General features: G+C 36.4%; 2 protein-coding genes across 2 annotated transcripts; both read right to left on the bottom strand.

Annotated features, from left to right (window-relative positions):
- Nucleotides 1–8,239: 8,239 nt before the first annotated feature.
- Nucleotides 8,240–9,025, bottom strand: LOC114174468. Its single transcript, XM_028059307.1, has 2 exons — nucleotides 8,792–9,025; nucleotides 8,240–8,560 (listed from the first exon to the last, which is right to left on the bottom strand). The coding sequence occupies exons 1-2, from the start codon at nucleotides 9,023–9,025 to the stop codon at nucleotides 8,240–8,242; spliced, it is 555 nt and encodes a 184-aa protein (XP_027915108.1).
- Nucleotides 9,026–14,521: 5,496 nt separating this feature from the next.
- On the bottom strand, nucleotides 14,522–15,503 carry LOC114174467 (uncharacterized mitochondrial protein AtMg00860-like). The gene is made up of 3 exons (XM_028059306.1): nucleotides 15,394–15,503; nucleotides 14,632–15,249; nucleotides 14,522–14,534 (listed from the first exon to the last, which is right to left on the bottom strand). Exons 1-3 carry the CDS (start codon nucleotides 15,501–15,503, stop codon nucleotides 14,522–14,524), a joined length of 741 nt encoding a protein of 246 aa, XP_027915107.1.
- Nucleotides 15,504–16,436: the final 933 nt, after the last annotated feature.

Here is a 16,436-nt window from a genome sequence, read left to right as displayed (position 1 = left end):
CCACCAGAAACAACAAAGAAACTTGAGAAAGATCAAACTTGAATGGAGGCTCTCCCTAGCCAACCAAACCTCTTTCTCTAAGTTCCTAAACCAAGCAAAATTGCTCCAAGAAAGATCAAAGATCAATCACCAAAGGTTGCAATTTTGTATGATCCAGAGAGAGATTTTTCCATAAAATTCACAATGATTTCGCGCTCAAAATGGTAAGTCTTGCACCTCTCTCTAGAAAAACATATTATATAGTCAATTTGTTAACAAATTCAACAGGTTGATTTTTCATTCAATCTATTGATTTCACTTAACTTAAGCAAAATTGGTCGATTAAAAAATAAATCAATTGATTGAATACATAACAAATAAAACTACTATAGTAAGACATTTAACCTGTTAAAACCAATTCAACAGGCTAAAAGACACCAACCAGACCTTCTACATCTATGTAATACGAAATGGTCTACATTTTGAGAACCAATCTTCAAGCTTGTGTTCTTCGTGTGAAATCCAGATTTAGCACACACACACATGCCAGGCTTGATCAACATGTGAATCATCAAGTCTTCACACCTTCATCAATTTTATCATGGCTTCATATATCTTCATCAAATCCTCAAGCACCAAATCTTCACACAATTTGTTATAACACATATTGTTGCTAAAAACTATGTGGAACATATGGTTGTTATGGATAGTAATTATAGTCCATTGCTAAGAACCAAAATGATAAAAATTCTAACTGTGTTCCTTGAGAATGGCACCAAATTCTAATTATGCCTAATCATGTCTATTCCTTTACCTCTTATATATAGTAAAAAGTTAATTAACGAAAGTAACTTCTTGATTAATTCTAATCAAAGTTTTCACCTTTAATCAATGTAACTTCTCAATTATTAGCAAAAATTATTCAATCATGTGAAATTTTTTAAATTTAACCAAAGTAAGTTGTTAAATAAAATTTGAAAACACTTGCACTCATATGATTGTTATATTATCTAGATTTAATAATGTGCTAACTTTCTACAATATAAAAATAATTACTTTTACTATATTAAGAACCAAAAGACATAGATCAAAATAAATCACAACAAGAAAAAAAAGAATAAACAAATTTATTCATCATACCTCATAATCTAATTAAGAAATTACAATGGAACTAACTCTTGAAGGTTAGCCCTCCATGGAAAGCAAAAGTAACATAAAAATAGAAGAAGAGAGTGGAGATGAGATAGAAATTAGGTCCCCCTAAATGGTTCCTAAACTTCAAAGTTCCAAACTTTTGAACTTTTTTTTCTACTTCCTCTTAATCTCTTTATATAGGACTTGGACTAGACTTTTCTGTTGCTAAAATATCTCAAATATCTTTAAAATAATCATCAATATCATGCATCTTTATAGTTGTTAAAAATATTTAAAAATATTTGGAGAGACATAACTAGTTTTAAAACCATTTCACAAATATAGTTGATTGTTAATTTATGATATAATTAAATAAATTAATTATTATATCTCATGTATTATTAATATTTGCATTATTTTTTCAAATCTCCCATACTTAATCTTGTAGTCCAAATTTATTGAAAAATTCAAATATATCGATATTTGAACTTTAACTCTTTAACCTTTGACCAAACTTTAACCAAATTTAAATTTTTTACCAAACTTTGGTTATTTGACATTTTGACTGATCAATTACGAGTTGACATGTGGTAAGCCAGTTCTTTCTCTCACATCATCTTTCTCTTTCCTCCTTAGGGTTTTGCTACGTTTCATGAAGGAAGTGCATTGCGCTATGGCTGTCTGGCGCATTGATGGTTGCTTCGTTATGGTGTCGTGGTTCTGCGTTTTCTGCAGGTCTGATCTAGTGCATGATAAGTGCCATCAAGATGCATGTTTCGCGTTGGAGAGGCTACGCGAGATACAAGTTCAGATTGAAGTTGCTTCCATGGTAATGAACAAACCGGCACGAGGCCCGTTGTAGGTGAGATTTGGGTCACGTTTTGGTGGTGCAGTGCGGCGGTGGATTCGTGGCCTCCGTGAATTGGTTTGTTTGCTTCACGCACGGTAGTGCTGCTGGTTCTGGCGTGAACGCGGAGGCTGCCATGGTGGACTATGGTGATGAAAACTGGCGTGTTCGACGCTTCTACGTGTGCGTGATCGTGAGATTGTTAGAGTGTGCTGCCCAGTGGTGGCCGAACGGACTGCTGCAGGTGGTTGACGGTGGTGGCTGTCAATGATTTGTTTAGGGCTTTGGCCGGTGAGAGGTTGAAGATGATTTTCACGTGGCAAGTTGTTAATGGCCAAAATTTTTAGTGCGAGATTATGCGTGTTAAGATGTAGTTAGGCTGATTTAAAATTTAAGGATTGCTACACTTGGCATCATTTGGTTAATGATGATTTTAAGTGGTGGTAGCAGAGGTGAAAATAGATGTATTAGGAGTGTAGAATAGGTTTTTTTAATGGGTCTTCTGATAAAATAAGTGGAGTGTATGAATAAAAACGACAAGTGCATGTAGTTCCTGATTTTTTTCTTTCTAAAATTTACTAATCTTTTTTAATTTTACATTTTTAATGAATCAATTTTAACTTTAGTTGCATCAACAAATTTAGAATATCCAAAGAGAATTTATACAAAAAGAAAAACACTTTTTAAGTTATTTTTATCTTACAAACTAAATAATTCTAATTATCACAAATCTTAATTAAATGAATCTTCAAGTAAAAAAAATTCAATTAAATATCTAAAATTAAAAATTAATTGAGGGTGAAAATATGCACTCATCATCCATCCCAAAGTGGCATGCTTCCCTTCCCTATTCTTCCATCTCCTATTTTCATCTTTTTGTTTTCATTTTCAACTTATATCTTGTTATTGTTGTTTTGTTTCTATGTTTAGTTCTTGTCTTTTGGTTATACTGAATTCATCCTTTCTTCTTCCTATTCGAGTGTCGTGAAGTGAACATTCACATCTAGATAATCTTGTTATCTTAATGTTTAGTAGGAATTTTCTTAAGACTTTCTTAATCAACTTGAACCATAATACCTGGTTCATTAAAATTTAGTAAGATGAACTCTTATCAATTCCTCTAGAAGATGACAACCTCAAAAGGGAAGATGCCACTAGCAAACCTAAAAAACAAACAAACAAGATTAGGTGCCTAATGTAAGGAGAAATGGTAAACAAAGTTAAAGAAATAGGCGAGGATGAGATCTCCTTTTTAGTCATGCTCCTAGTGATCCTCCTAGGAAGAGTCTTTCCTTAGGAAGAGTCATTCCTCAAGAAGAGTCATGAACTCATCATACAGTGAAAATCTAGTTTGCATGGGTTGTTTGAAAAAAATTCACAAATATGTCTCGACTTCTAAAAATAGTATAAAACATAAGAGATCTCTAAATTTCAAAAAACATATGTTGATTTTAGGTTTAAATACTTTTTTTGTCCCAAATTTCGTCAAATTTTGTCAAATAAGTCCTAATTTTGGTTTTGTGTTCAAATAGGTTCCAATTTTTGTCAATTTTGTTCAATTGGGTCATTTTTTGCTAACACCGTTTAAATCATTAACGATCATGAACAATGACTGTCACATGTCACTTCATGGTTTTTTTTAATTTTTTTAAATGTCCACGTGTCAACCTAGTAGCGTGTCACATGTCAAAGTCAATGTTCTATATTCAATTTGGTCCCTATATTTGTTATTTTTGTTCAATTTAGTCCCAATTTTGTTTAAAATTGACCAATTTTGTTTCTATCGAAGATGTGACCAAATTTAATTTTTATATCAAAGTTATAATAATGTGAATATTAATATATTATATAAAAATATTTAATAAAAAATGTGAACTTTAATATAAAAATTAAATTTGATTTCAATTTGGAGAAGCACCAAATTGGTTCATGTTAACAAAAGTTGTGACTAAATTGAACAAAAATAACAAATATAGGGACCAAATTGAATATAAAACATTAACTTTGACATGTGACACGTGGATATTTAAAAAAATATATATTTTTTTTAAATTCAAGAAAAAAAAGAAAAAAATTCAAAAAAATCACGAAGTGACACGTGGTAGTCACTGTTCGTGGCCATTAATGATTTAAACAGTGTTAGCAAAAAGGACCCAATTGAACAAAATTGACAAAAATTGAGACTTATTTGAACACAAAACCAAAATTAGGACTTATTTGACAAAACTTGACGAAAATTGGGACAAAAAAAGTATTTTAACCTTGATTTTAAAGACCCGAAAATGTAAAATCCAATACAACTAAAATTAAGAAAAAAAATCTATAAAAAAAGTTATGACCAAAATATTGAGCAAAGGTAAGATGAGCCAAAAATTCCAAATTAAAACAAATATGTACATTGAATTAGGGCTGGGCAAAATAAATCAAACTGCATTGCACTACCAAAAACTGCACTGAACTAAAAGTTGTTCGCATGAACTGCACTAAACTGAAAAACAGTTCAGATGAACTGAACTGAACTGTTATTCTTAAAAATAAAACTAGATTGAACTGCACTGCACTGAATTGCAATGCATTATAATATAAATTGAACTGAACTGTTTTATGAACTGCACTACGTCAGAACTGAACTGCACTATTTTTGGACTAAACTGCACTAATTTTTAACTTAACTACACTGTTTTAGAACTGTTTTAGAACCGAATTGCACTGATTTTTAATAAACTTCACTATTTTTGAACTGAATTGTACTATTTTTGAACCGGATTGCATTGATTTTGAACTGATTTGCACTATTTTTGAACTGAATTACACTATTTTGAATCGAATTGCACTAATTACATATGATTGTACTACACAATAATAATCTAAAGTTTATAATTTGAAAGTCCTTAGGAAATAATACTTGAAATATGCATGATACTTCAATACACCAATTAACATTTTTATAATTTTTTTTATTTATATTAAAGTTTTCCGTAACTTAAAATGTAATTAAAATATTAAAATTAATATAATAAATATAAATATCGGTATTAACTTATTTTTTATATTTTAAAATCTGATGTAATATTATTTTTTAGTTTTACAATGTTTATTATGTTGCGTCAAATTTTTTAAAAGGATTTATTTTAGAAAATTCTCAAAATTAATATTTTTTTAACATTTGTATTCATTAATATTTATGTCAAAAATGTTCTAGAAATTTTATGAAGTTCTAAAATTAATATTTTAAGAAATTTTTAAAATAAATTCGCTTTAAAAAAGTTGACGCCACATAATAAATATTTTAAAACTAAAAATTAATATTACATAAGATTTTAAAATAAAAAATACCTTAGTACTAATATTTATATTTATTATACTAATTTCAATATTTAAGTTAAGAAAACTTTAATATAAATAAAAAATTATAAAAATGTTAGCTGTCAAAAAAATTAATTTTTAAAAATAACTTCTGTAAAATCATAACATAATAATAACATTACATAGTGAAATTCATTCAAAATAAAATAAGATCTTGAATTAATTTATAATTTTTTTAATAAATTAATTATAAATATTTTATATTTTTCTCAAAACAAGAGTAAAGAAAAAAATTAAGACAAAATAAAATAAATATTTTAATATGAAAGAGAAAGAATAGAACGTAATATATAAAACACATAAGTCCAATTCTTGTCCTAATACCAATATTTTATTTGAGGTATTTTGCTCTTTCAATCTACTATAGTTCAATAGTTAATATAATTAACTTAACATAAGTTTAGTTTCTTAAAACTGAACTATTTTATAATACAGTTTAATTATTATTATTATTATAAATAGTTTAGTATATTTTAGTTTGATATAGTACAATTAACTATAGTTTAGTATAGTTTAGTAAATTATGCCCAGCCCTACATTGAATCCAATCTATTACTACCAAAAGAAAATGAACTAAAATTTGAAAATGAAATATATTGAAAGTGTTTTATTGTATGATAAAATTGTAAATGTGTGTATTAAATATGTTTAATCATAAGTGTAGTTAACATCATCCTTTTTTTTTTTTACTTTGACTCAACCCATAATTCATTGAGTCAAGATCTTGCATATTTTCTTTATATGTTTTTAAGACGATTAATAAGTAAAATTTCTATTAGAGATAATCAAATTTGTCGAAAAAATAACATGGATGTTAATCAATTTTTAAAAAGATTTTAAAATATTTAAGAAAGTTAATTTATTAATAATAAATTTGCATGTGGGTTGTCATGTGATGAATTGATATTACTTAACTTTATTTATATAGAATTTGTAGTACATTTTGTGTAACATCCCAAAAACTGGATAACCTCAAATTGATAAAATGTCACATACATGAATAATCAGAGAGTACGGAGTTTGGAGTATGCAGGCATACAGTACGCCAAAAATTTCCCAGATTACATAAAAGAGGCTCCACACGGCCTAAACAAAGTACACTGGAAAAGCAAATAACTATACTAGGTCTTGTGCGGACAAGAGAAACATAACTAACAAAATCCTTCAGTGATGGGCCCCACAGTGGGCCCAATATTCATCCAATCCATCAAGCTGTAGCATCCCTATTATCCATACCACTGCCAGGGGTTCTCACATCTGCTCACATCAATAGAATTGATGATCATTGCAATAGAGAAGACCACACACAACATACAAGCAAGCAAAAGGGTAAGCTAGTGTAAAGGAATCTCATATTATAACAATCCACATGTAATCCCAAAGCCAAGCATAAATAACAAGCATCTATACCAGAGTTACCAAAACATATGAGACACCAAGACTTGACTATCCGGATACGTAACTAAGGCACCACCACTAAGTAGTGGAATTACGTCCTAACAGTGCGGCGTCACCACGAGGCCTTCGCGGAATTACACCCTTACAAGAGGCACCACCACGTGGCCTTCGTGGAATTACGTCCTGGCCTTGAGGCACCACCACGATACTCGCATGGAATTACGTCCTTATGTTAAGGCACCACCATGAACTCTCACCACGAGGTCCATGGAATTAAGTCCAATAGTTAAGGCACCACCAGGGACTCCCATTAGAAGGGTCCATGGGATTACGTCCGACGGATGAGGTGCCACCATGAGCTCTCGCTACAAGAGTCATGGAATTACGCCCTGCTCACACTTGGTACATGATTCACCAACCAATCAGAAAGTTTCCCACAATACCAATATCATGCATAACAACCCATCATAAAACTCATGCTTTCCAATTCAAACACAATGGAACAACATATCATATACATCTCACCCTCATACATAATCAAGGCATTATCCCTCAACCTTTTCTAGGAAAGCATTCAAATCAATCAAACAAACTATCACATCATTGGCCATTCACGTTATAGCACGAAACTTGCCCCAGCCTCGCTCAGGCTAGAAAACCTCGCTCAGGCAGGACGTCCTCTCGCTCAGGCGAGTCGCTTCTCGCCTAGGCGAGAGTGCGAGTAGTGGAACAGTGACTCCTGCAGATTCTCGCTCAAGCGAGTCCCCTTTCACCTAAGTGAGATACGCTTCGCTCAAAAATTGCAGACGAGTCGCCTGAGCGACTGTTCGCGCAGAAAGCTTGGGCGAGCCTCTGCTAGTCTCGCCTAGGCGAGGCATGCTCGCTTAGGCGAGAAAACCAGTGCCCGCCACCGTTTCTTCATACAACAGTCACACATACACCAAACCCAAAGGCCAAACGACATTCTTATCACATCACAATAGCATACAATCCACAGAATCATGCAATAGCAGTAGAACAAGCAGAAAACGATCTAGACAAATGGACCCTAGCTTCCCTTACCTGGATATAGTTAGAAAAAGATATTCTGACACACAACAGCCGAGCACAACAGCTCCATGATTAGATTCAAAAGCTAATTAGAGGGAAACAGAAAGAACATACTGTTATCATGGCAAATCTTTGTTGGCTTAGAAAACTAGCTTGGAAAGGTGAAGATGAGCTAAGCGAACTTACGTGGAATAGGGGAATGGAAAAGGTCGATAAGCTAACTTGGGAGGAGGAGGGAAGCCAAAATCCTAGCAGAGCTCTGTAACGAAGAGAAGAGTTGGGAGTGAGCTGTTTTCCAAGTGCAAGCAGAAGTGGGAATTGAAAGGGCAGCTTAGGGTCCTGAAGCCTCTAAGTGGGCTGACCTTAGGCCCAATAAAAGGCCAAGCCCTAAACTTTAAGGCAGCAAGAAAAATGAGACTTTACAATCCCCCCAACAACAAAATTTTTGACCTCGAAAATAGAAACTTACCAGGTAAACAATTGTGGATGGGACTTCCTCATATCTTCCTCCAACTCCCAAGTCGAGTCGCCGGTTTTTCGATCCCATATGACTTTGACTAGACTGACTTGTTTTCCCCCGCGTTCCTTAATTTTTCTAACCTTTAAAGCCATTGGTGGTACTTTCACTGTGACATCCTCCCTGATCTGTACATCCTCTGCTTCTAGCACATGAGAGGGATCAAAGACATACTTCCTCAACTGCGACATGTGGAACACCGGGTGAAGATTTGCCAACTGAGGGCACAAAGCTATCTCATAAGACACCGACCCAATCCTCCTTGAGATCTGATAGGGGCCAAGGAACTTAGGAGAAAGCTTCCTTGAGCGAAGAGCCCTTCCCACACTAGTGGTTCGAGTCACCCTCAAGAATACGTGGTCCCCAGCCTCAAATTCCAAGCGCCTCCTCCTGCGGTCTGCATAAGCCTTTTGTCTGCTCTGTGAAGCCTGCATTTTGTTCCTCACCAATCTCACCTTCTCGGTGGTCTGTTCCAACAACTCTGGTCCAACCAACACTACCTCCCCATCCTGATACCAACACAAAGAAGTCCTACACTTCCGGCCATAAAGAGCCTCATAAGGTGCCATCCCTATGCTCGCGTGGAAACTATTATTATAGGTGAACTCAATCAATGGTAAGACTTCATCCCAAGCGCCCAAGTGATCCAGTATACATGTCCGTAGCAAGTCCTCAAGTGACTGGATCGTCCTCTCACAGTGACCATCTGTCTGAGGATGATAGGCTGAACTCATCGTGAGCTTATTTCCCAGAGCACTCTACAAGGTCTGCCAAAACCGTGATGTGAACCGTGGATCCCTATCTAATACAATGCTCGAAGGCACCCCATGCAACCTCACAATTGATGAAGGATTATCTTGTTCCTTTTTAAGATTATTGAATATGGTGTGAGTTGATTAAGAAAGCTAAGTGAAATTCCCACTGAACATTAAGATAGCAAGCTATCTAGATGTGAAGGTTCCTTTCACAAAGCTCAAGAGAAGAAGATGATGGATTGATTCAAAATAAAAAGGAAATGGAAAGCAAATAAACTATAAAAAACCAAGAACAATTAAAGGAAGAAGAAAACATAAAATGGAAAGGAAAGAAATGGTAAAAATGTGAGAAGCACGCCACTACAAGGCTAGGCTAGAAGCCATGGCAACCTTGAAGATGAGTGGATGTGTGCCGCCACTTGCTATGCAAGATAAGGCTTAAAATTATTCACTCCCAAGGGAGGAAACTCTCACAAATGGTTCAGACACAAGAGTGTTTTTACTTCAAAATGTTCAACCCTTTTACATGTCTAGGAGCACCCCTTATATAGAAGAGTTTAGGGGCCTCTAAGCAAATAAAAGATACCTAAGGATGTCTCTACAAAAACCTAACCCTAGCTTCTAGAAACTAGGTCAAATAAGGTTACAAAAAATGAGAGACAAAAGACCTAACTATGGTGTGTGCAAGGATAATTTCGTTCTAGCACAAAAGGAGACAAAGAATGTGTCTCATATGTCTCCAAAATGTGGCCAAAGTGTACTAAAAACAAAGGAGACCAAAGGTACATAGGTACACTTGTTTTATGCCTTTTACTTTATGCTTTATGCCTTTGTTTTACTCTCTCCTCCACATCATTTATGCTCCCCAATCACCATGCGCCACCTAGCATTGCTTTCTTACTCATAATTAACCTACAAAGCAAATAAACATAGATTAGCATGTTGGCTTAAGTCAAGTCAACTATAGTCAACAAGTCAAACCTAGTCAATGGTCAACAAGTCAACTAAAGTTGATTCAACTAAGTCAACTTAGGGAATCAAAAATAACAAACACAAATGAAAGTGATGAAGGATTAGTGAACTTCCTTTCTAAACATGCTTAGTCTTCTTAAGCATGTGCCCCCATCCTTGGTTGGGGTCAATCCTTCATCATCCTCCCCTCCTTGGAAAGAATTTGACCACAAATTCTTTAAGCCTTTGTAGATGGAGCTTGACTTGATTTGGGGGAGGATTTGCACCTCCCTTTTATGAGCTCTTGTTCCATCCTTTCTAAGGGTATTACCCCTAGCTTTGGTTAGGCCATCCCTCTTTTCTAGACCATTCTTCCTCTCATGCTTGGGCATTGGGTCTTCCTTTTGAGCCTTGGAAGAGAAGGAAGAATGGTGATGTCCATCTTGCTTTGGAAATCTTTTTTTGGAGTCAAGTAACACTTTGGAGGTAACTTGCTCTTTTTCATTTTCATCTTTTCTCTTATCTTTCACTTTATTTTGGTCCTCATTTGCTTGATTGGGTGAGAGAGGTAGGAGTGTGAACTTCTTGCCTTGGTAGGAGAAAGCATATGTGTTAGCATGGCCATCATAAAAGACTTTTCTATCAAATTGCCATGGCCTACCTAGCAAAATATGAGTTTATTCCATAGGCACAACATCACATAACACCTCATCTTTAAAATTTCCAATTGAAAAGTTAATGAGGACTTGTTGAGTTACTTTAATGTCTTCTTTCTTAAGCCATGATAGCTTGTAGGGCTTGGCATGAGGGATAGTTTTCAAGCCAAGCTTGTCCACAACCCTTGTGCTAGCCACATTTACACAACTTCCATTATCTATGAGGAGGGGACATAGTTTGTCTTTGATATGACACCTTGAATGAAAAAGGTTTTGTCTTTGAGAAGGGTCAAGTTCCTTGGAAACTTGTCTTAATTGGTGCCTTATCATTAACAATCCACCTTCAAAGGGTTTAATCCTTTCACTTGAAGAAGAAGTGTGGGAAGAAGTACTTTTGGGGGAAGGGGGAGAAGAATGTTCACTCTCTACTTCTTTTTTAAGGTTTAAGGCCATGGTTCTTTTGGTGGGACAATTTGAAGCTATGTGCCCATATCCCAAACACTTAAAACATTTTATAGAACTTGTCCTTGTACCTTTAGAAGAATTAGGAGTTTCATTCGAAGGCCTAGACGAATTAGTCCTAGGAGGTGGGTCTTTGGAACTCTTGAGTGGTGATTTATCATGTTTTCTTTCTTTATCTTTCCAAGTACTAGAATAGTAGTCATTGTATGAACCACTCCTCTTGGCCTCTTTTTTCTTTTGCAATTGAGTTTTAACTTTGATGGCCAAATGTAAAACTTTGTCAAGAGAGGAGTACTCATATAACTCTACTAAATCTTGTATGTCCCTCCTTAACCCACTCACAAATCTAGCTACCTTTTCCTCTTCACTTTCAAATTGGAGTCCTACTTTTAGAAGCATGGACTCCATTAACTTGTAATATTCATCCACACACATGGACCCTTGTTGAAGCCTTTGGAGCTTCAAAAGAGTCTCCCTCCTATAGTAGGAACGAACAAATCTAGCGCGCATCAAATTTTTAAGGTCTCTCCAAGAAGTCGCGAGTGACTCTTGGTTAATATTGTCCATACATAATTGATGCCACCAAGTCATGGCATAATCCTCAAACTCTAAGACTACCAAATCTACTTGCTTTTGATGACTAACTACATGAATGGTAAAAATTTGGTCCACTTTTTGTTCCCACTCAATGTAGATGTTTGGGTCATTTTCTCCTTTGAACTTAGGAATCTTTGGAGTTTGCTTCTCTTGTGATGGTTTGCGCCTAGAATGCCCTCTTTTCCTAGCCTCTCTTTCTTGCTCCTTAGCTTCAAGCCTTTGAATGTGCTCTTGGATTCTTAGGTCACTTTGCTCCTTGTCCTTTCTCAATTGTTCAAAGGCCTCCTTCCTAGACAACTCCAAATCCCGAAGCAATCTCATCAATGTATTGTTTTTGTTTGGTGTAGGTGCATTTGATGAACTTGCCATGATTCCTACAACAAAAACACTCAAATCCGAGACAAAATAAATGGATTAGGGGTTAGACAACATGAAAATCGAGACCAAATCCAACCCAAAATGCAACCCAAGTGTTTAGATCACACTCCCAAAGTAACAAGGCAAGGCTAGCACTCAAAATCCACCAAAGGAGTGAAGCAAACACTTTTAAAAACTTGTTCAAAACCTTTTAAATGCAAGACAAGTGATTCGGCCACAACATCCCAAGAGTTTCAAGAAAAGAAAACTACTATGACACAACAAAGAACACCTAGTGACAAGCAAGAAAAACACAAAAACAAGAAAGTTTAACTTCTAAGGAAATTTTGTTTTAAAGACAAAACTTGAACAAGACTAAAGCAATGAAAAACACTTTTAAAGACTCTATGGAAAGCATTTGAACAAGCCAAGATTATACCTCAAATTATGCATACACCAAGAAAGATCATAACCAAGTTAAAGCATGGAACTAATTTGCCAATATCACCCAAAATTCAAGTATAAAATTTGGTAGCATAACACCTAGTAAAAATGGCCAAATGGATTCACCAAGCATTGTAAAAGCTCTTGGCCAAACTGTTTTTGGTCTTGAAAACACTTTTTTCTTTTCAAAATTAGGTACTTAAAATGATGAGAAGGCTGTTTTAGGATGTCTTGAACACTTAGTTCCTTAAAATTAGGTCAAAATCAATTTCAAGGAGCATACAAAAACACAAGGCATAGATCTCATGCAATAGTTCAAAAACATAGAAACAAGAACAAGAAAACTCAAAGAAGCATATGACAAGAGACTCAAGCAAAAGTTAGACACATTTAAATACTCAACATGACATACACAAAGACACAAACATGTAGCTATCATGCATTTAAACTCATGGATTTGAGGCTCAAAGACTAAGCATCAAAAGACATGTTATCCAACCACATTTAGGAGCAAAAGAGTCACAAAACCGAAGCCAAAATTGCGACAACATAACCTGAAAACGTTGTTTTTCGTATTCTCGGCAGCTCTGACCTTTGCTCACTCATTTGATCATAACTCTCTCCACAGAACTACAAATGCAATAATTCTTTTTTTGTTAGAAACTAGACTCACAGAGCTTTCTTTTGATATAAAGAACGTTACTTTTAGACCACTGAGATAGCTGCAGTATTTTTTTCAAAAACGCACACGTTGCTGCCAGCACTGTTTTTATGTGGACCATTCAAAGATAGCTACACAAGACAAGGTTAGAACATGAAACCACCATATTCAAGGACAACCAAAGCTCTGATACCAAATGATGAAGGATTATCTTGTTCCTTTTTAAGATTATTGAATATGGTGTGAGTTGATTAAGAAAGCTAAGTGAAATCCCCACTGAACATTAAGATAGCAAGCTATCTAGATGTGAAGGTTCCTTTCACAAAGCTCAAGAGAAGAAGATGATGGATTGATTCAAAACAAAAAGGAAATGGAAAGCACATAAACTATAGAAAACCAAGAACAATTAAAGGAAGAAGAAAACATAAAATGGAAAGGAAAGAAATGGTAAAAATGTGAGAAGCACGCCACTAAGAGGCTAGGCTAGAAGCCATGGCAACCTTGAAGATGAGTGGATGTGTGCCGCCACTTGCTATGCAAGATAAGGCTTAAAATTATTCACTCCCAAGGGAGGAAACTCTCACAAATGGTTCAGACACAAGAGTGTTTTTACTTCAAAATGTTCAACCCTTTTACATGTCTAAGAGCACCCCTTATATAGAAGAGTTTAGGGGCCTCTAAGCAAATAAAAGATACCTAAGGATGTCTCTACAAAAACCTAACCCTAGCTTCTAGAAACTAGGTCAAATAAGGTTACAAAAAATGAGAGACAAAAGACCTAACTATGGTGTGTGCAAGGATAATTTCGTTCTAGCACAAAAGGAGACAAAGAATGTGTCTCATATGTCTCCAAAATGTGGCCAAAGTGTACTAAAAACAAAGGAGACCAAAGGTACATAGGTACACTTGTTTTATGCCTTTTACTTTATGCTTTATGCCTTTGTTTTACTCTCTCCTCCATATCATTTATGCTCCCCAATCACCATGCGCCACCTAACATTGTTTTCTTACTCCTAATTAACCTACAAAGCAAATAAACATAGATTAGCATGTTGGCTTAAGTCAAGTCAACTATAGTCAACAAGTCAAACCTAGTCAATGGTAAACAATTCAACTAAAGTTGATTCAACTAAGTCAACTTAGGGAATCAAAAATAACAAACACAAATGAAAGTGATGAAGGATTAGTGAACTTCCTTTCTAAACATGCTTAGTCTTCTTAAGCATGTGCCCCCATCCTTGGTTGGGGTCAATCCTTCATCATCAATCTCCTTGATGTACAATTGAGCCAACTTAGCCATAGACATAAGATGAGTGGCGTGCACTGTCTTTCTACTCAAGGCGTCTGCTACCACATTTGCCTTCCCCGGATGATACAAGAGTTCAAAATCATAATCCTTCAAGAATTCCATCCATCTCCTCTGCCTCATATTCAGCTCCTTCTGATCAAATAGATACTTGAGGCTTTTGTGGTCATTGACACGGAACTGGGCACCGTCGAGGTAGTGCCTCCAAATCTTCAAGGCAAACACATTAGCCACCAACTCCAAGTCATGAGTTGGGTAGTTTCTCTCATGCACTTTGAGTTGTCTCAAAGCGTAGGCCACTGCCTTCTTCTCCTGCATCAACACACAGCCTAACCCTAGATGAGAGGCATCACAGTAAACCTTAAATGGTTTTCCAACATCGAGGATTACTAGGATTGGAGCACTCGTCAACCTCCGCTTAAGCTCTTGGAAGCTTTCCTCACACTTATCTGTCCAGGTGATAGGTTGGTCCTCCCGTGTGAGTTGTGTTAAAGGTGCCACTATCTTGGAGAATCCCTCTATGAATCTCCTATAGTAGTCAGCCAATCCCACGAAACTTCTGATTTTTGTTGCTGACTTGGGACTTTCCCACTTAACTACTGCATCAAACTTCGCTAGATCAACTGCTATCCCCTGGGCGGATATCTCATGTCCTAAGAATTGCACTTCGTCCATCCAAAATTCACACTTGGACAGTTTAGCATATAGTTGCTTCTCCCTTAGGATACCAAGCACTAGCCTCAGGTGTTCGGCATGCTCTTTCTGAGTCCTAGAATAGATAAGGATGTCGTCTATGAAGACTACGACAAACTTATCTAGGAACGGTCTGAATATTTGGTTCATGTAGTCTATGAACAACGCTGGAGCATTGGTCACACCAAAAGGCATGATCACATACTCGTAGTGTCCATACCGGGACCTGAAGGTCGTCTTCTGCACATCATCCGCCTTCACTAATATTTGATGATAACCCGACCGCAAGTCAATCTTCGAGAATATTGCTGACCCATGCAGTTGATCCATCAAGTCATCTATTCTCGGGAAGGGGTATTTGTTCTTGATGGTCATCTTGTTCAGTTGTCTGTAGTCTACACACAGCCGTGAACTCCCATCCTTCTTCTTCACCAACAGTATCGGCGCTCTCCAAGGCGAGGTACTGGGTCAGATGAACTGCTTCCCCAGTAAATCCTCTATCTGCTTCTTGAGTTCCACCAACTCTGCCAGAGCCATACGGTATGGAGCCATTGACATTGGCCTGGTTCTTGGCACTAGGTCTATAGAGAACTCCACCCCTCTATTGGGAGGCAACCCTAGTACCTTCTTTGGGAATACATCCTTAAACTCGTGTACTACTGGTATGATCGATGCCCCTTCCTCCTTCTCCACTTCCAAACGAGTGAAAATTATGAAGCACTACGCGCCCCTCTAAATCTCCTTCACTATTCCCTAGGATGATAACAACTCAGACTCCCCTGAGTTGGGAAACAATAACCTCTTTTCTCGGCAGTCTATAAGGATGCGATTGGCTGAGAGCCAATCCATCCCCAAGATCACTTCCAACTCTTGTAGAGGTAGGCAGATCAGATTCACTTTGTATCTTCGTCCTTCTACCTCCACCGGACACCTAGCGCACAAGGACGACGTCCTGACCAAATCTGATGTCGAAGTAGACACCACAAGTTCACACTGCAGCTCACACACCGGCAGACTCAACTTTTTCACACATGCATCTGACACAAATGAGTCTGTCGCTCCAGAGTCATATAACACACAACAAGCTTTCCCAGCTATCAAACAATGGCCTATAACAAGGTTACCTTAACCCGTTGCTTCCGCTCTTGTCATGGCGTAAACTATGCCCGATGCTTGAGGCCTATTGCCTCCCCTCCTCTACTGGTTCTGCGTAGGAGTCTGTACTGGAGGTCACGTCACTGCACTAGCAAGGGTGGGACAGTC

The sequence above is a fragment of the Vigna unguiculata genome, chromosome 2, assembly GCF_004118075.2.
Source record: "Vigna unguiculata cultivar IT97K-499-35 chromosome 2, ASM411807v1, whole genome shotgun sequence".
NCBI classification, from domain to species: domain Eukaryota; kingdom Viridiplantae; phylum Streptophyta; class Magnoliopsida; order Fabales; family Fabaceae; genus Vigna; species Vigna unguiculata.
This window is presented reverse-complemented; position numbering and strand designations above follow the sequence as displayed.

Bases quoted from the DNA above. Each gene is read 5' to 3' on its own strand.
- LOC114174468 (XM_028059307.1), bottom strand. From the start codon at position 9,025: ATGAGTTCAGCCTATCATCCTCAGACAGATGGTCACTGTGAGAGGACG. The intron at 8,561-8,791 runs GTAGTGTTGGTT...GGCCCCTATCAG, and splicing joins GTTGGTATCAGGATGGGGAG to ATCTCAAGGAGGATTGGGTC.
- LOC114174467 (XM_028059306.1), bottom strand. From the start codon at position 15,503: ATGGATCAACTGCATGGGTCAGCAATATTCTCGAAGATTGACTTGCGG. The intron at 15,250-15,393 runs GTATGGACACTA...TATCTATTCTAG, and splicing joins AAGACGACCTTCAGGTCCCG to GACTCAGAAAGAGCATGCCG.